Here is a 20,616-nt window from a genome sequence, read left to right as displayed (position 1 = left end):
TATTTCGATTTTCCAACTTTATATATATCAATGTCTCCATTTCAAATTCATTAAAAAATATTTACAAAATTTTCACCCATTTTCTTAAAATGGTAAATTTGCACTTTTTCCCTTAACCTTTTCGTATTTATATTTTATCCTCATACTTTTTAAAATTTTACATTAGGGCCACAACACTTTTCATATTTTTACAATTTAGTCCCTTTCTTAATTTAATACTTATGCCATACTTCTTGATTCAACTTTCTTTAATTTTATACATTATTTCACCAATATTTTTATCTCGTATTATTTACAACCAAGGGGGTTTTGGGATGTTACAAGGTACTTGTCTTTGGCACTTTTTTTAATATGGTACTTGTGTTTTTTTATCTAACGTGGCACTTGTATTTAACAAAAGTTATACATTTTGGTGACTAGAGTAATTATGTTAACTTTTGAGTGTTTAATTTATGTTTTAGAGTTGATGGAAATTCATAATTTACAATTAATATTAGCAACTAATCATCTCGAGAGAAAAAAAATCATAGTCATCATATTGTATTTAACCCAGACCTTAACCAAATTCAAATTGGTAAAAGTTGTCAAGTTTTGAAATTAACATGGACAAATAAGTTTAGGGACCATATTGAGAAAAGTTGTTAAATTCAAGAACTAAATGTTTTTTTTATCCCTCAATTATATGATACACGGGTATGACATAAATATAATTAAATATAGACTAGATTATGAAGCATCCACGGTGTGGGTGAAAAAAATTATGAAACAAATATACTTATTAAATATTTTTTTTGTAAAATCTAGATGATGCTTTAGTTAAAACGGTAAAGTTTATTGAAATTTATAGTGTATCAGAATTAAATATAACTTACTTTGAAAAAAGAATGCGTTATTGGTAATTTTCTAACTGAGTTGGATCTCGATTGATGAGTAACAACAACTCAATTAAGGTTTTATGAGTTTTTTTGGGTGATTTTCTAACCGAGTTGGCATTGAATCAGCCATTTTGGACAATTCATTTTGTTTCTTTTACGATACATAAAGACTAATTATTTCAAAGTTCGCGATTGTCCCTCCCAACAATATCGTCTCCAAGGTTTGAACCCAAGTCTTCTCTTAAGAGTGCAATATATCTTATCATTACACTAACGCTTATTGATATATAAATTTAGGAGAAGGGTCCACTTACACTAGTGTAAAACTAATTTTTTTTGTATGATTAATAATTTAATGATCCAACAGTTGAATTCGTCGATATAATTGTATGTTTCATGCATATAAATTTATGATCAGCCCAATATTTCTATCATATCGATCTAAAAGTGTATATATTAATATTTATTGAACAGTTAGATTTTTTTACATAAAATAAATAGTTAAAAATAATAATTTATGTCAAATTTGACATGCATGATCTATATAAATGGAATATGAAATATGACGGTTGGATCTTTAAAATATTAATCGTACAAAAATATATAGAAGAGTTTAAAACTACTATAGTTTTAAGTATTATGCCGATGTAATTTGATCCCTACCCATAAATTTATATAGTAATATTATATCAAATACAAACCTTAAAGCATAATATAAAACATGATACTAATTTAGAGATATTCTTGAATTAAATTAGATAAAAGTACCATAGAAGCCTTTGCACTAAGAATCAAATTGCATTTTGCCCCCTCTATTAAAAAATGGGTAAATTAGTCCCTGTAGATTAGACCAAAGAACAAACTAGTCTTTTTGTAAAAAAATTCATCAATGTCTACTATTAAAAATTGGTCCATGTATGTCAGAATGAGGCACACGCAGCAAGCCACATTTAACTATTTGGTTATTTTGCCAGCAACGTCAATTTTTAGTAGTAGAAATAGATAAAATTTTAATAGAAATGATTAGTTTGCTCTCTTTTTTTTGTTCAAAAAGAAAGTATCAAAGCAAAACAGAAACTTATTTGTTTTATCTTGTCATTGAGTTGGGAGCTTCAACCACTACAATATTATACATCGCCTAGCAAGGTTCGTCAAAGACTTTCCATTCAACATTCATCCTCATGGCAAGGTTGGCCATAACGTTCGCTACTCTATCCTTCTGTCTTGATACATGTACCACGCAAAATTCCTCCGTTCATTCCAATAAATCCTTCACTCTCCCCCTTAATAAGTACTGATCTCGAGTATGACCGCTCAATATGTTAGTTGTCTCTATACAGTCCATCTTTAAGACATTCTTCTTAACTTCCTCAAAAGCCCCCCACAACTCAGCGTCCAACACTGGGCAAATCTCTAATTTGCTTTTGAATCTAAATATACAGAGATTAATTTGTTCACTTTTTGAGTAAAAAGAGTAAAATACAATCTGACTTTCAATATAGGGACCTCTATAGTAATTTTACCAATTAAATTACAATTTTTAAAAAAAAATATTTCCTAAACTTGGATTGATCCCCATATTAGCATGAAAGCTCGATTCTTGGACAAGACAATGCGAGATTTTCTCCCACCCATTCCCATTAACCGTCAAAACTAACGTCGTTTAATCAAACCCCATTTATTTATTTATTTATTTTTTGCCATTCCTCTTTCCAGTGTCTCATTTTTCCTCTCGAAAAAAATTCCTTTTTTTTCAATCTTCTCTCCCTAAAAAGCTTCCATTTTTTTCCTCTTTAAAATCCCTCTATTTCTCTCTTTCTTCACAACAACAACAAAAAAGTTTCAATTCAATCTCAATTATTCATGTCGGTATGTAATGTTTTTGGTTTTCTTTTTTGTCTTCTCATTTCGTTAAAAAAAAAGCTTAGTTTTTGGAGTTTGATTTGATTTTTCTTTTATGAATTTGAGCTTTGGATTGTTTTGATTCATATCATTTTTGGGTTTTTTTGTTCTTTGGTTTATTATATTGTTTTGATTGATTTTTGGGCAAGTTTTGTTTTTTTAGGATTAAAATTTGATCTTTTTTTTTATCTTTTTATATGTTTTCTTTGGTGAGCTTTTCTGGGAATTCGTTTTGAACAATTTTTGTTTTTAATATGTATAGCATTTGAGCGATTTGTTTATGTAATAATTTTATGGTTGGTAATTTGATATTTTCTTTAAAAAGGTGATTAAACATTGAAAGATAGATTTATATTAAATGAAAAATGGCATTCATTAAGCAAAATGGGTGATCTGTTAATGTACCATTAATTTTGAATATAGTTTTTGATTAACCATTGAAGCCACTATAGGATCATTCATGAAAGTGAAGTTTTGCTTAAGGAAATTTAGCTTTTTATCATAATCATATAAATTTGTTTTATGGGATCTATGGCAATGTTTTATGCTTGGATTTTCATTAGTTTTTTTGATAGTTTTATGTCACTTCAGGGTTGATATTTTGGTAGATTCCTTTCTATCTTGTTTTGAAGATAAGTTAAAACTTTTCACTGTACCCTCCATGAGAAGTATAATGGAGATTCTTGTAACAAGAGGTGAATTGCATTTTGTTTCTCTATTTAAAAATAGTAAATAGCTAAGTTAGTCTCAATTGGTTAGCAGATTAAAGAGTAATCTGATTCTTCTGCGAAAGTTTTCATATTAGTCTTGTACTTTAATGTAGCACGTGCATCTCATGCTGACATACATGAGCAAAAGGATTAATGTGCTCTTTGATCTAATATGTAATCTTTGATTTAATATATAAGTATTAATTTATCTACTTTTTAATAAAAACGGTAAAATATAATCTGACTCTTAATATAAAAGTTTTTGTAGTACTTTTACCCTCGGGTTATATTTAAACCTATATTATATTATCAAATTTTGGATGTATTCAATTTTTAAAGTTCTTTTTTCATATATATATATATATATAGGATTTTTGGGGTGTCATATCTCCGTACTCATGTGCCGGAAACGAAAAGTCGTATCAACGTAGGCTTTAATGTCTAATTGATTGTATTGTGGCTATGTAGGCATGTCTTTTCTTTCACTATTCAACCCACCTAACACCTCCCATGGATAAAAATTGTCACAAGTCGATGGCTGTATAGTTGTTTAAAACAATTACTTCTGTGAACCGATAATGAGGTTTTGGTTGGTTTTAACCTTATTTTTCTCGAAGTATATAGAGAAGAGTATAATATGACCTCAAAAAGACTGTCCAAATAGTTATGCAAAAGCCATTATAGTAGCCTTATGGTAAACATCGAAGAATGGTCTATCGAATGCTCTAATTCCTTGTACCGGTTCTTTTCGAGTTTAAGAACCATCAAGTTAACCTTGTTTTACTATCAGACTATTGTTTGCTTGTTGATGAGTTTGGTATTGATATGTATATGATGGAGAACTCTTTAGGACTAAAAATTATGGCCAAGTTGTTATGATGTGCGATTGAATATGATGTAGCTATTGGTTACTTGGGGGAACCTTAGACATGCTTTAAATTTGTCTGTTTGGTTATGAGGATGTTAATGGGTGCATTGTACTTTTTGCTTAGGAGGACAAGGGTCGTCCATTACCGAAATTCGGTGAATGGGATGTCAACGATCCTGCATCGGCTGAAGGGTTTACCGTGATTTTTAACAAGGCAAGGGATGAGAAGAAAACAGGTGGCAAACCCGAGTCACCAGCAAAAGCTGATGCTCACGGTAAACCCGGAGCGGATCCTAGCAAACCCCAGAGTGTAAGTAAACTTCATACACTTCGTTGTTGCATTGTTGCCATCTTTGTATTATTGTTATTAACTGAATCCGTTCTTTTTCAGAAGAAATGGCTTTGCTGCGTTCAAGCACCACCGGCTGAATCTTGATGAAGTCCGGCACGTATACGAGCTTTCACAAGTACATTCAAGCCCCTCACCATGGATTCTTAAACAAAGATAAGATTTACTTATGGTGGGATGGGGATAAAAAAGATAAACACACATACTGTATCTATATGTACTAATTTGGTGGGTTATTGTATTATTAGAAGCTGAGTTTATTTGTTGTTGTCATTTGTCTTGTTCATGTTATAAGCTGTAAAGCTTTTATTGACATTCTTTTCTTCATATCATACGAGGGATTCGCGTGTTTGTCAAACGACTCTTTCTTCTTCTCCTCTCTTCTTTTCACACACATGTATTTATGTATGTATATTTTCGTGGACATGTCATCGGCTGATAAACGAACTGTACGGAATTGATGTGTATATTTGGACATGGATATATATAGATATAATATGGTGCGGTTAGTTATTGCGGTGGGGACGGTTCACATTGTGTGGGATGAGGAAAGTTGTTTCTTTGGTGGATCAATGGGGTCGTTTGGCTGAGGAGTCCGGTTCAGTTCGTTCTCTCCCCCTTTTATTTGACGGTTAAGGGGATATTTATAAGGGAAAGGCCCCATTCATCGAGCTTTGCCACCCTAGGGTCCTGATGGATTTAACCTAAAAAAGCCTGTCAGATGTGACTATTTGATGGGTGTCTTCAAGGGATCTTCTCAATATATCTTTTGCAAATTGTATGAGCTTTTACAACAGGAGCACTATTTTACCATAACTTGGCAGGGGTATAAAAAGGACCTATAAGATGAATGCCCTTATGTTAATGGATATACTAATTTGATTAAGAAAACAAATATGGGATTGGGGAGTTTTATTTAAAAAAGAGTTAAATTTAATAAAAATATATAACTTTTTCACTATTAAATGACTAGTAAATTTGAACTTTCCAGCAGAATTAAAAAAAAAAAACTACAACCGGGCCATGGATGAGTATTGAGTACACCAAAAAGGCATATTTTTGAAAATTTAATACTTTTTTATAATCTAGTTGGTGGTTCTTTGACTTTCTTCAACCTGACCAATGGGCTGAGGAGTTTGCTACTGTATGACAACAACTAGGGTCTTTTGAATTGTTTATTCACTGCGACTAATGATTATTTTGAGACTATGACAACACCATTGGGCCAATGAAATATTCATCAAGTACGAGCAAAAGCTCGGGTGGCATATGGATATTATTCCATGGCTTTTCATTAACCAAGCTTGCTTGTAATGCCTGTGTTGAAAAACCTGCTTAGTAAAGGGAAAATATTAGAAATCATTAGAACGTAAGGTATAATAAGTTAGTATCAACCAGCTTTATATCACTAACTTTTTATTCATATCTCAATGTTGACAACGTCTGATTTTTCCGCAAGGACAAAACAATTGAAAAAGCTTGTTTCATCAAATTGCTCCCTCTCACATACCACTCATATTCACCATGTATGCCTCCTATAAGTTGGTTGCATCAACAGACCGACCTGCAGGTTTGTTCATCTTTTTTCCCACTCATCCTTCTTTAGATTTTGCAGGCTTGACCTTGGTAAAACCTTCATCATGTTGGGAGCTTATACGTGTAGGAGTTACTGTTGTTTGTTCCTGTGATTTTGAAAATTGAGAGGTTGAAACACCTTCTACCGATGTTGACATGCAAACATACACTCGTACGTGTAAAAAATGTGGTCCAGTTTTCGCAGTGACAGTTCATTGGAATATGGATTATAACAGAGGTTTCAATTATAGGAGACGTGCCCTTGAGCCTCTAGCCTTCCATATGCAATATGTTGGTGTGCCTGATGTGGAGAGTAAAATGTTATACTATGAGAATGACCTTTTCTGCATGGTCAGGGGAGTCCTCTTGGAAGCATTCAATGACATGGTGATTTAACTATTTCTTATTTTAAAATTTGCTTTTGTTATTTAATGATTTTGTTTTCCTTTTCTTTTTGGAGATAAGCAGCATAACAAGAAAACGGAGCCTTTGGATTTCGAACTGATTGGTGAAGATGATATCCATGGTGCCATCTACACCGCCCAAGTAAAAGTGGTCGGCCAGATTTTTCTTTAGATGGGAACAGCAGGACAAAACCAGGCCGTTGATGTTAGAATATCTTGATAGAGATGAACGAGAACAATATTACCAGCAATGTTAACTTAGTTGATGTTAGGATTTACATGAATTACTCTCGTAATTCTAGTTTTACTGGAGTGCTTCATTGGGCCACCAAAGCTTCAAGTAAATGAGCTTCTCCGTATGTTCCACGAGTCGAGCTAATTCAAGCGGGTCAAATAAGTCTCATTTAATCACTTGACGTTCTGTTCGCAATAGTCACGGGCTTTAATTTCTACATAGTTTCTAAACTCCCCAAGGTTTCTACTGTTTCCTGGTTAGTAGCAACCTCTACTTTGACCGTATATATCGAGCCATGGGGTTCATCTCTATCAACATATTCCAACATCAACTGCCTAGTTTTCTTGTTATACTGCAAAAACAAAACGAAAAAGAAACTTAAAATAACAAATATATGCAGCCAACCTAACACAGGCCCTTACTAACGATAAACCTGCACAATTTCTGCACTCCCCAAGGTTTCTATGTTTCCTCGTTAGTAACAACCTCTACTTTGATCGTATATAGGGAGCCATGGAGTTCATCTCTATCAACATATTCCAACATTAATGGCCTGGTTTCCTTGTTATACTGCAAAAACAAAAAGAAAAAGAAATCAGATAAATGTCTGTTTGTAGCTCACCATCGTTAGAAGTAATATGCATCAAGATCATAGACATATCTGGAGGAAGGTCTGCAAATGCAATTAACTTATAGTTAAACATGGTGAATATGAGTGGTGTGTGAGAGGCAATGGAGAGTGCATGATCAACAACTATTAACAGAAGTTGCTGCTAATTGAAAAACTAACAGTTATGTATTCTTATACCTGTTCTTGCATCTGATAATCTAAAGGATCTTCAGCTTTGAGTTCTCTCTTCTAATGAATGAAGATTTAATTTATTTATTTGTAAGGTTGGAAGAGATAATGAATTTCAAGTTTATGATTCTATTTTGCTAAAACATGTTAGTTCATGTAGCACAATTAGTAAGAGATCCTTATGTTAAATACTTGCAACTAAAGTTTGAAAATCACAAGTTACTTAGGGTGTTGGGATGGATGTTGGGGGGTTTTTTACAAAATTATTATAAAAAAATAAAAAATAACCAAAATATTATAAATTTTTTTTATTTACCAAAATATTATAATTTTTTTTCATTTACTAAAAACAGAAAAAAAACCTGACACAGCCTGATCAGGCCAATCACATTGGCGGCACCAAAGATGCCAATGTGATTGGCGGCACCAATGGTGCCAAAGTACTAAAATGTTAGTTAAGGGTAGTTTTAAGGACCTGATATGAAAATTTACCATTTTGAATTTTAAAAGTTAATTGCTGCTCTGCGCACTAAAATTGAAATATGGCTAATTGCCTTCTAAGCCCTCATTATTTATTATTTTCTTTTTATTCCCTTTCAACTCACTTTTTTATTTAATAACTCTATTTTAATTTATTAAATTTAATAGTTTATGTTTATAGATAAAATAGCTTATGTTTCCATTATTTTTTTCCTTTTGATTTAATATTAGTTAAGGGAATATATTAAATTTATAAAATTAAAATAGTTTAATTTAATAACTCTATTTTAATGTAATAAACTATTCTCATTTAATAGCTCTATTTTAATTTTAAAAAAATTAAATTAAACTATTTTAATTTTAATCCTCTGAATTTAATATATTCCCTTAACTAATATTAAATCAAAAGGAAAAAAATAACGGAAACATAATATAAATACCAGGCATGCCTTATTGAAAAACCAGAAGTAATAATAAAACTGATCACCCATAAATGTAACCCAAATAGAAAAAATAAATTATAATTATATTATATACTCTTAATAACTCTATTTAGTAAAATTTTTAAATAAACTATTCTCATCAAATTATCAAAATAATACATAAAATGCGAATTAGTTTATACTTTTTTAAATAGCTTTATTTTAGGTAAAATATATTTACTTTAATAATAAAATAAAGGGCTTTTATGAGTAAAAATCATAGATTAAGAGCTTATTTAACTACAAAAATAAGTTGAGGGCTTGTTTATTAAATAAAAAAGTAAGTTGAAGGGGAATAAAAAGAAAATAATGAATAAGGAGGGCTTAGAAGGAAATTAGTCACATTTCAATTTTAGTGCGCCCACACGCACAGCAGTATCAATTCACTTTTAAAATTTAAAATGGTAAATTTGCATCTCAAGTCCTTAAAACTACCCTTAACTAACATTTTAGTCCTTTGGCACCATTGGTGCCGCCAATGTGATTGGCCTGATCAGGCTGTGTCAGGTTTTTTTTTTTGTTTTTTGTTTTTGTTTTGGTATATTTTGGTAAATAAAAAAATTATAATATTTTGGTAAATAAAAAAAAAGTTATAATATTTTGGTTATTTTTTATATTTTTATAATAATTTTGTAAAAAACCCGATGTTTGGGCTAGATCTTTGTTGGTCATCATTTATCATTGAGGAGCTTCAACTTTGAATTGACCCAACTGACTAAACTTTTCAATTTATACATTTCATGCCCTAGTCTAGCTTAGAGGTGATCATGGGTTGGGCTACCCTGCCCGGCCCGACGGCCCGCCTGAAAAATGGGAGGGTTCGGGTAAAAATATAGGCCCGAAATATGGGTTTGGGCAAAAAAGAGGCCCGTTTAGAAAACGAGTCGGGACTCGGGCAAAACTTTTTTGGCCCGGGCTCGGCCCTGCCCGAATTATATATTAAATATATTTTTTATTTTTAATCAAATATATATTTATTTTTAATCAAATATATATTTTATATATATTAAATATATATTTTTAATATGGTTCTGGCCGGGCCGGGCTCGGGCCTAGCAATTTTCTTGCAGGCCGGGCTTAGACAAATTTTTAAGCCCATATTTCGGCCTGGGCCGGCCAAGGCCTAGAAAACGGGCCTAAAATTTTGTCTGAGCCTGACCCAAACCCAGCCCAGCCCGGCCCAGCCCGTGATCACCTCTAGTCTAGCTCGACTAAACTTTACCCTTTCCTATTTTCTGTGGTTAAAATATGTTATAACCTCCCATACTTTTTGTAAATTTAAATTTTAGTCTCTTTATTTTTTAAATTTTAACATTTAGGTTTGTTTTTTTTTTAATTTATTGGTATAACATTTTGATATAAAAAGAATATTCATTTGGTACTAAAACATGATATTGTAATAAACAATTTAACAAAATAATTACATAGAATAATATTCTTACTTTTCATCTTTAATAAAACTATATTTAAAGAGTTGAATGAGTTGGATAATTGAGTACTTACTCAAAATTCTTTCTTTTCCCAAAAAAATGCATTTATATATATATATATATTATATTTTGTTAAATTTAGAAAAATACTCACATATAAATTAGACTCGTGAAATTTGAATCTAAACATAAAAGACTTGTAAAAATATCATAGAGGCCATTATACTAGATGTTAGTTTACATTTTGCCTCTCTGGAAAAATGGCAAATTAATCTTTATACGTTAGATCAAAAAGCAAATTGATATTTTTTGTTAAAAATATCATCCATTTTTTTGTTAAAAAATTAGCCCCTTAATGCTAACAAGAGGTGTACGTGGCATGTTACATGTAACTGTCAGGTTATTCCATCAAGTACATCAGTTTTGAATAGCAAAAATAGATGAATTTTTTAACAAAAATATTTAGTTTGCTCTTTGATTTGACGCAGAAGGACTAATTTTTCTTTTTTTTAGTAAAAGGGGAAAAAGAATTTAACTTGTAATACAGGGGTCTCCATGATATTTTTACCCAACTTTACTATTACAACTAAAATGGGTAAAAGTATCATAGAGGCACATGTTTTAGATCAGATTATATTTTGCTCCCCATTTACTAAAAAGATGGTAAATTAGTCCTTATATATTAGATAAAAAACCAAAAAAATTTCATCTATTTTTACTGTTAAAAATTGGTGTAATTGATAAAATAACCAAATAGTTACATATGATGTGTTATGTGTACCTCAATCTGACATACACATATAGGTCTTTAATAGTAAAAATGAATAAAATTTTTAACAGAATGATTAATTTATTTTTTTATCTAATATATAAAGACTAATTTACTCATTTTTAGATAAAAAAGACAAAATATAATTTGAGTCCTACTACAAATGTCAATGTCACTTTTACCACTAAAATCACATTTAATTTTTATATAAATTTATTAAATGTTTTAATTTACCTTAAAATATGAACTGCTTTACTTTTACCTTCTCATGCAATCGCCAACAAGCTTCTTTTATGTACGTTTTTCTTGGGCAAACGACCAAAAAAAGCCTTTTTTTTCAAAAATTACCGAAATGGGCCAATTATTTAATTATTTACCGGAATGGTCCATTTTTCGCGAAATCGCGTCCACGTCAGCGCGATGTCAAGGTACGCGCCAGGAAATCGCGTCCACGTCAGCGATTTACTTACGTGGACACAAATCGCACCCTCTAGGACGCGATTTGCTGACGTGGAAGAACAGTTTCTCATTTTAACTTGGAAAACTTTGAAAGGCCATAACTTTTCGCTCGGTTGTCCGATTGAGACGGTTTTTTCTTGATTTCGAATAACTTTTCGAGATCTACGCGCTGACAAACTGCTGAAGGTGGTTTGCCGCACTTTTCATCAAAAAAGATCCATTTTTGTCCCTAAATTTTGATTTTTTCGATTTAAAATTAAATTTTGAAACATTCAAATCATTATTTGTAGTGTGTGTATATGTTAATAGTTACGTACAGAAAAGTCAACTGAATATAATTTTATATTAAATTCATTTATGTTCTTCTCAAATGACCAAGTATTCTAACTGTCTTAATTATATGAGTTACCGATACCTTAGCCTAAGCATAGTCTATCATTATGCAGGTTGCTTTTCCTAACTTGGAGAAAATCACAATTTGCCATTTGAGGAACGCAAAGAAATTTCATAAGAATTCATTTTCTATGCTAAAAGAGTTGACTGTTGAGAAATGTGATGTGCCATTTGAATCTTTTTTGTACTTGTTGCTATTGATTCAAAAAAGATTCAAAATTGTTACCAACAAGATTCGAACTAAGGTACCAAGGGAAAAGAGCAAGCATCTTAACCAACTAAATTAAACTAATTAATTAATATATTATAAAAATACTGTTATTATCTTAATTATATTACTTACATTCTAACGATTTATAGGACCTATTCCATACACGTGTCAAATCAGAAGAAATAATACAACAATTCTGTAAAAAAAAACCGGTGTTTACTTCAAATACATAAGGAAAATAATAATTTGAATGTTTCAAAATTTAATTTTAAACCGAAAAAATCAAAATTTAGGGGCAAAAAGGGATCTTTTTCGACGAAAAGTGCGGTTTTGGCGGTTTGTCAGCGAGTAGATCTCAAAAAGTTATTCGAAATCAAAAAAAATTCGTCTCAATCGGACAACCGAGCGAAAAGTTATGGCCTTTCAAAGTTTTCTAAGCTAAAAATAAGAAACTGTTCTTCCACGTCAGCAAATCGCGTCCTAGAGGGAGCGATTTGTGTCCACGTAAGCAAATCGCGCTGATATGGATGCGATTTCCTGGCGCGTACCCTGATATCGCGCTGACGTGGATGTGATTTCACGGAAAATAGACCATTCCGATAAATAATTAAATAATTGGCCCATTTCGGTAATTTTTGAAAAAAAAAATCTTTTTTTTTTGTCATTTGCCCGTTTTTCTTAGACAAATCCACCCTCTTGTACTAATCAAAATTACAACCCAAAGGAAACGAATTCTGGGCTGGGGCTAGCCAAACTACAAAGCCGAAGAGCGGCTGCTACTCTCCAATGCTAGCGGTTCTTCAAAATTTGATTTTGACCCTTTCTTTTTTTTTTTTCCAAAATTTTCTTAGGGTTTTTTCCTATTCGGTTTCAATTTGGGTTTTCCCAAAGTTTTCCTTTAAAGGTAAGTTTTTTTTTTCCTTCCCTCTATTGTTTCCTTCACTTATTGTCTGTTTTATTCGGGGTATGAGTTGGTTTACTTTTGTTTGTTGAATGTATCATTTCTTCGAATTCATTTTCAGTATTGAATGATTTTAGGTTTTGGGTTCTATTTTTTTTTCAAGACGCTGACTTTTTGGTCAACGACATGTTTTTGTCATTAGGTTTAATTAGTGTAGATGCATGTTTAAAAATCTTGGAAGCTGTTTTAGTGAAACAAAAAAACACGGGGATGATGAATTGGAGGGCTTTCTTTATTTTTTATCTTTTATTGTTAGGGAGTGATTTTGGATGCTTTTGCAAGTTTCAACGCTATATTATAAGTATGTTGAATCTTGCAAGGTTGAATTTTTTTAGCAATGGCTGGTTTGTGGTGCAGCAATGAGGAATTCCTTATAATTGAATGGTTTTACCATGTAGCACACTGGTTTTTACTTTTTGGTGATACTATTTTTTAGGTTGAATTGGGTGTATGCTGCATGTTTAGCATTCTTGAAAGATTTATTAATAATAGTAGTGAAAATAAGAACATGGGAATGATGAAAATGGAGTAGGGATTACTTTCTGGAGAACTATTAAGTTTCAATGGCTGGCTGGTTTGAGAAATGATGGAGAATTCTTTATGGTTGTCTTGTCTTCTTTGTAGGGACTATTCAAGCTCTTCTAAATAATCGAATACAATCTCTGTAGTTATCTTATGTGGACGAGCCTCATTTTTAGTACCAACTATGCTCTTTAGCCTTTAGTCATACATTGTTTGCTGCTAGGTTTCTGAACATGAGGCAAGGCGAGGGAGAAGCAATATCCACTGTTGAACAGGTTGGTGTTCTTATCCAAATTGCATGTTGAATTTGCATATCATCTCTTTTTCCCTAGTTGCCCTTTGCCCAACGTTTTGGTTCTGTGTTTTAACCTATAAAAAAGAAAAAAGGAAGTTGAGTCCATCAGGTTCTCAGATGTGTTTTGCTTTATGAGCAGGCAATTGACTTGATTTCAGTGGTTAAGGAGATTCATGGGCTTAACTCACAGGAGCTTAATAAGTTGCTGAGAGACTCTGAAAATTTTACCATTCTCTTTGTTACTGAACAAGGTTTAGATGTAAAGGTACAAGCACCTCATTTCATTATTGTCATGATATCATTCTTCTGCTTTTCCACTGAAACATCTCATATTGCATTGTGTTATCTTTCAGATTGACGTGGAAAAACTTGCAGGATTTCTTCCTTTGCACCTTATTGCAGTGCTTGTGTCATCTGATAGAGATGAAGCTCTGCTCAGATATTTATTATGTGGCATCCGGATTTTGCATTCCTTGTGTGAATTAGCCCCTCGCCATACTAAACTTGAGCAGGTTGCACTAATTATACACATCTGGTTGTTTTTCTATTCTAATAATTTTAATTCTCTTGTTGTTCCATTATTTGCTGCGTTTGTTCTTGAATATAACAAGGACTTGATACAAATTGAACTGCAATAAAGGGACAATTCCATCATATCTCTGTACTTTTCTGTTTTCTTTGGAAAAATGTTAATACATCCAAATGAAGGCTGGAAGAGGGATACTGCTGCATAGGATAAATAAGTCACCGCTTAACTGTCAACTGTTTTCATTTCTTTCATTTCAATGCTTGGACTTTGATCTTAGTTATAAGATTGAAATCATTCTTGGTTATGAGGGATACTGTAGGATAAATAAGTTTAGCTCCTTAATTTTAAACTTTCCTCGTGTTATTGCATCCCGTATTTTGTTCTTTGGACTTAGTTATAAGATTGGAAATATATTATTTAGATATAACTTGGATAACAACAACTTATATTCTGCCTCCAGTACTGTAATGCTTTATATAGATAGCAAGCCTCAGCAATACCTTGAGATCGACATACATCCTTGATTAAGTCAAGAATAAATTTGCAACATCTTGCAAATTTCTAAAGGACTTCAAGTTTAAGCTGCACCTTTGCTCTATGAAGGCCCTTAACTTAAAGACAGAACTATGGTTATTGCAGATTGTACTTGTTTAGTACTATAACTGCATTGTTTACTTTATCTTATAACTCATTCTAATGCTTCATTTTTCTTTGTTCACCTGCCAATCTACTACATAACGTAGAAGGTTTTGAAGATTTTTTGTTACTGTGGGGTTTTTTTAACTAATCTTTTGTACTTCTATAATGTTTACAGATTCTGCTTGATGATGTAAAAGTATCAGAACAGCTGATTGATCTGGTCTTTTATGTGCTGATTGTTCTCAATGATTATAGACAGGTTCTTTTTATCCTTTACTTCATGTCTTATCTTCCTCAAATTTGTTTTTATCTTTATTCCAGCGTGCTTCATTTTGTAGGACATCCATGATTCAGGTCCTGTGCCAGTTTTGCTTTCTGCACTTGTTGCATGTAGTTTTTATCTATTGACTGGATGTATATCTTCACAGTGGCAAGATCTGGCTCTTGCGATGGTGGCACATCCTAAGGTATGACTGAGTTGACATTATTATGAACTTATTTGAGGGAAAATGAGATGGTTTACATAAAGTTATTTATGGAATTACTATGCAGGGTATTGCTCTTATCTTTATTAACTTATTTTCTTTACTCACCACTTCCTTAGCAATTCATGACAATACTATATAGTCTTATTGAGATCTTCAATCCATCATGTCTGTTGACCTAATTTATCCAAATTCCATTACAGGTTGACATGTTTATGGATGTAGCTTGCAGAGCAATTCATTTAGTTGTCAGGTTTCTCCAAAACAAGCTGTCTGTTCAGCATATCGAAATTTGTGTCAAGTCGAGTTCAACTACTGAATCGATGGTTAACTATCTTTGCCAACAATGTGAGGCTTCATTACAGTTCCTTCAGTTGTTGTGCCAACAAAAACCGTTCCGGGAGCGTATACTGAAGAATAAGGTTTGCATATCAGCATATCATTTATGTATTCATCTGGTATAAAGTAATGTATTAAGAGGTATTACCTGCATGCCTTTCTTGGTAGACGTAATTTGTTTTAGCCAAAATATTTATTTATTTACTGGCATTCTCTTGTGGAAAACAAGAGGAAGATTATTAGTCAAAAGAAACTGAGATCTAAAATGTTAAAATTTTCATTTAGGCAATAAAAATAATTATGGTTTCAATAAATCGTACTCATCGTAATTTGTTAATAATTGTATGGAAGATCTTCAGGAGATCCCCGTGAAGGTTTGAGTCCTATTAACTTTACTTATTGACAGTATTTTTGTGATCCACTGGGATTTATTGTATTTTTTAATTAGACCAATGTGATTTCATCTTTGGTATTGCTTCAGGAACTCTGTGGCAAAGGTGGTATTCTTTTTCTGGCTCAATCCATCCTGAAGTTACATGCGCCAGATTTTGCAGAATCCTCCGCTATTGTGGCTGCATTATCTAGGCTGAAAGCTAAAGTCCTGTCAATTGTAAGTCCTAGGCTTGGGTATCTGTTTTGGCTATACATGTGGAGGTTTGAGATGTTTTAAAATCTTCTATGGCTCCTTTTCAATGTGGCACTAACGTAAATGAAGTGACCTATTTATGCAGTTATTGCATTTGTGTGAAGCAGAAAGCATTTCTTACCTTGATGAGGTTGCCAGCTCTCCAGCAAGCCTGGATTTGGCAAAGTCTGTTGCATTTGAGGTTAGTTTTTGGATGGTTATGCAACTTTTTCTTTATTTTTTTGGATAGAGAATTGTACTGAGAATTGTCTGCCTAGATGTTTGCCTTTAATACAATAATCATAATGAGGCAGGTCCTTGAGTTGTTGAAGACAGGACTTAGTAAAAATCCCAAGCATCTCAGTGCTAGTTCTGATAGAACCTATCCTATGGGGCTTCTTCAACTTAATGCAATGCGTCTGGCTGACATCTTCTCCGATGATTCAAATTTTCGATCATACATCACTGTGTACTTCGTAAGTTACTATGGTCAGACTTCAAAATTTGCTGATTCGGTTTTTGGAGATGCTATATCAGTACTTCTGAGACTGCTAGTAGAATGTTATTTTCAAAGATATGGTAGCTATAACTTCTCTTTTACTAGTTTTTTTATCAAAATTTGCATAATTCCAGAGGATGAAAACCTTATAAACTTTTGTGGCAAAATATTCGAACTTTTTGTTGGATTGTCTTGTAAATTTGACACATTTGGTGTTCTATTATCCCTTGTCTGCATGCTTTATGGTAAGATTTGTGACTGCCTCTTTTATGCTCCTTCAGACTGAAATTTTGAGCGCAATATTTTCACTCTCTCATGGAGATTTTCTGTCCATGTGGTGTTCTGCTGATCTCCCTGTAAGGGAAGAAGATGCTACCCTGTATTATGAAGTATTTGCTGCAGCTGGATGGGCTTTAGATTCAGTTTCATCATTGGATCTATCGAACACATCAAATCTGGAATTCACTTTTATCCCAAACAGTAACATGTCTCAGGCTTCCTATGTGCATCAAAGAACATCTTTATTTGTCAAAATAATTGCAAATCTTCATTGTTTTGTTCCAAACATCTGCGAAGGTAAATTTCCACCTGAGTGATAGCAAGTTCCTTAGGAAATTTGTGGGATTCTTTTATGTTAATTGAATTATCTGTTTTAATCCACAGAGCAGGAGAGGAACCTCTTCCTTCACAAGTTTCTTGGTTGCTTGCGGATGGATCCATCTAAGCTATTATTGAGTTATGCCTTCATCACTGGTCCACAGAAAGCTTCTGCTGTTCAGAGGAACCTGCGTAAGTATCTTGTCGAACTTGGTTCCTTTTTTCCTCTTTGCAAAATTTCTCTTGTTCCTTACGAGTAACCTGTTTATGTAGGTTCCCTGTTGAGTCATGCAGAATCTTTGATTCCTACTTTTCTGAATGAGGATGATCTGCAGCTCTTGAGGTGATCTGGGGTTCATGTTTTATTTATGAAATTCCTACTAAGTAGCATTAGAACTTAGTAACAGTTTGCTATATTATGCTTTCCTGTATAAACGAGCAGCAGTTTCTTTCAACACCACAAAAATGTTTGAATCACCACATTCAACAGATGAGTATTCATACTAACTAAACCTTAATATAATTTCATCTTGTGTGGCATCTTTTTGATATGCTACCATGAGTGATATAGTTCATTTATAAAACATCCTTAAAAAGGTTGTCCATACAATTTTAATTTTCTAGCAAGTGTAACACATTTCAGAGGCTTTGTTTGCTGTATTCAAATTGATCCATGTTTCAAGATCATTACTACCCACTTCTCTGTTTGAGTTTATGGATGGTCCGACATTATTGATTTATCTTCTTAAATGCTCTTTTTCAGAGTATTCTTTGACCAATTACAATCACTGATGAATCCTTCTGAATTTGAAGAAAACCGAGTTCAGGTAAACCTTCCTTATCTTATAAATGATTAATATACTGTTCCTATCTTCGATCCCTCTGTTGTTGGTATTTTTCTTCGTTGTTATACTTTGAATGTTTTGAAACTATCTGCTTCTTTTAAAAGATATAGAAAAGTACATTTGAGGAGTCAAGTTTTCAAAATCAATTTGCCAGAACAATAAGTGAATGTTGGAAGTTCATTTGTTTTACAGTTAAATTACATTTAAGAACCTTATTTTGGTAAAGCAAATTTAAATAATAAGTGTCAGTGGTTCAAACTTCAAGCCATGTTTGACAAAAAATGTTTGATTGGTGAGACAAAGTAAGACATAAGACAGATTTAGCTCCAATTATATTTTGGACCAGTGAACATTGTTATAATAATACCATTTCTAGAGAAATCTTTAGTGTCAGAAGCTATTATTTTGGCATTGATGCACATGAAATCTCTTGCTTATTTTTCATTTTCCTTTATCTTTTAAATCCAACACTTAGCAATGTTTTATAACTGATAGGATGATCGAAGTTTAGGGGGTTGCTCGTCTCCTTTACTAAGAAGAGAACCTCCAAATCTTAATAATCGAAATGGTAACCTGAAAGAAGAAATGTCTGAGAATTCTGCTTTCCAAGAAGAGCATTTTTATGTCAGAAACAGTCATATGGATCAAGCTGATGGTGTAACAAGGCGAGACATGATGGATGATAAAGATAAATCTATTACACCTAGTGGTTTGAAAGAGATTGATAGAGATGTGCAGAACGTTGAAACAAGCGGGTCAGATACAAGTTCCACAAAGGGTAAAAATGCAGTTGATAAATTAGCAGAGTGTCACAGAGAAAATGCAGATGTTCGAGAAGATGAAAAAGTTGAAACCGTTCAAACTGAAGAAAAGCATAGAAGGAAAAGGAAGCGAACTATAATGAATGATGAACAAGTGACGATAATGGAAAGGGCCCTTCTGGATGAACCTGAAATGCAACGAAATACTGCTTTGATACAATCATGGGCTGATAAATTAAGTCATCATGTATGTAAAATAGTTCTAGACATTTATTTTTGATCTAAAGTTAATTTGGTTATTCATTTGAAATAACATGCTTTTCTTGTTTTGCAGGGCTCAGAGGTTACATGTTCACAGCTGAGGAACTGGTAAGGAAGACACCTCTTGTAGTATTTTACATGCCAAGAGTTCTAGAAACTTTTCTGAGATTATGAGGTAGCTTCTTTAATGATAAAAATAAAGAATTGGGGAAAAAACAGAAATTCAGAAAGCTTATGGTAACTGGTATGCTAAGAGTTCTATGGTAAGAAACACGTATTTTGTTGCTTCAAAAGCATCGATTGGTACAATTCGTGTTTATTAGTTAATTGATTCTGTTGATTAACAGTCTTTTTGCACATTTTTTTAAGTTCAATTGGTACTAATTATTTTATTGCCATGTTCAATTGGTACTAATTATTTTACTGCCATCAGGCTCAACAACCGGAAGGCTAGGCTGGCACGCTTAAGTAAGGATGCTCGTCCCCCTCCCGAGCCTGACAACGCTTTTGCGGGAAAGCAGGGTGGGCCACAACAAGGTCATTCATTAAGAGCTCCTGATAGTCCTGGTCAAGAGACTACCCCATCGAATACCAGAGGCACTCGAAGCATGTCAAGAATGAACACCAGTGAGAACTCAGTGGCTCCAGAATTTGTTGATTATGGTGCTGCAGAATTTGTTCAGTGCAAGCCAGGTCAGTTTATAGTGCTTGTAGATGGAAGAGGTCAGGAGATTGGCAAAGGAAAAGTGCATCAGGTGCAAGGCAAATGGTGGGGAAAGAGCTTGGAGGAATCAGGGGCGTGTGTTGTTGATGTGGTCGACCTAAAGGCTGATAGATGGGTGAAGCTACCCTACCCATCTGAATCCACAGGTACCTCATTTGAAGATGCTGAAAAAAAGCTTGGGGTAATGAGAGTTATGTGGGATTCAAACAAAATATTCATGTTACGACCTCAATAAATTTCAGTCTTTGTTGATTTTCTCTTTCTCATGTCACTAGCAATGAAATATAAGCCCATATAACTTCGATCTCACAAACTCATAACAGGTAATCCATTCCATGTTTTTAGGACAATACCCTTTACTTTCATAAACTAAAATTACCCCCCTCCGAAATGAAAAAGAATATATAATCCAGCTAGGTAGGAAATAGGAAGGTGGACTTACCTTTTGACATGCTAACCTATGTTACTCGGATTTTGGTTTGACTTGTTAGATATGTATGTGTCTGACATTGATATGTTTATTAGCTATGTATGTGTCCGACATTGATATGTTTATGTTCTTTTGGAGTGTCTTTGGAGATCATATCTCCTAC

At 33.0% G+C, this 20,616-nt stretch overlaps 2 protein-coding genes across 4 annotated transcripts; both read left to right on the top strand.

Annotated features, from left to right (window-relative positions):
- The first annotated feature begins 2,483 nt into the window (after positions 1-2,483).
- LOC107903385 (protein NOI4) lies at positions 2,484-5,062 on the top strand. Its single transcript, XM_016829401.2, has 3 exons — positions 2,484-2,744; positions 4,480-4,665; positions 4,747-5,062. The coding sequence occupies exons 1-3, from the start codon at positions 2,739-2,741 to the stop codon at positions 4,789-4,791; spliced, it is 237 nt and encodes a 78-aa protein (XP_016684890.1). The 5' UTR covers positions 2,484-2,738; the 3' UTR covers positions 4,792-5,062.
- A 7,567-nt stretch (positions 5,063-12,629) lies between these two features.
- LOC107903386 (nodulin homeobox) lies at positions 12,630-20,275 on the top strand. Of its 3 annotated transcripts, none has more exons than XM_016829402.2 (17): positions 12,630-12,845; positions 13,527-13,699; positions 13,859-13,984; positions 14,073-14,231; positions 15,063-15,146; positions 15,226-15,354; positions 15,576-15,794; positions 16,193-16,321; positions 16,443-16,538; positions 16,651-16,812; positions 17,117-17,411; positions 17,499-17,624; positions 17,706-17,775; positions 18,196-18,259; positions 18,773-19,285; positions 19,373-19,407; positions 19,733-20,275. In XM_016829402.2, the coding sequence occupies exons 2-17, from the start codon at positions 13,658-13,660 to the stop codon at positions 20,256-20,258; spliced, it is 2,775 nt and encodes a 924-aa protein (XP_016684891.1). In that variant the 5' UTR covers positions 12,630-12,845; positions 13,527-13,657; the 3' UTR covers positions 20,259-20,275. The 3 variants fall into 3 exon arrangements, with proteins under 3 accessions (XP_016684891.1, XP_016684893.1, XP_016684892.1); XM_016829404.2 differs by having other exon boundaries at positions 12,650-12,845; positions 13,648-13,699; XM_016829403.2 differs by lacking the exon at positions 12,630-12,845 and having other exon boundaries at positions 12,904-13,699.
- The last annotated feature ends 341 nt before the right edge of the window (positions 20,276-20,616 follow it).

The sequence above is a fragment of the Gossypium hirsutum genome, chromosome D05 (genome assembly GCF_007990345.1).
Source record: "Gossypium hirsutum isolate 1008001.06 chromosome D05, Gossypium_hirsutum_v2.1, whole genome shotgun sequence".
NCBI lineage: Eukaryota > Viridiplantae > Streptophyta > Magnoliopsida > Malvales > Malvaceae > Gossypium > Gossypium hirsutum.
Note: the sequence above shows the minus strand (reverse complement) of the source record. Positions and strands in the feature narration are given on the sequence as shown.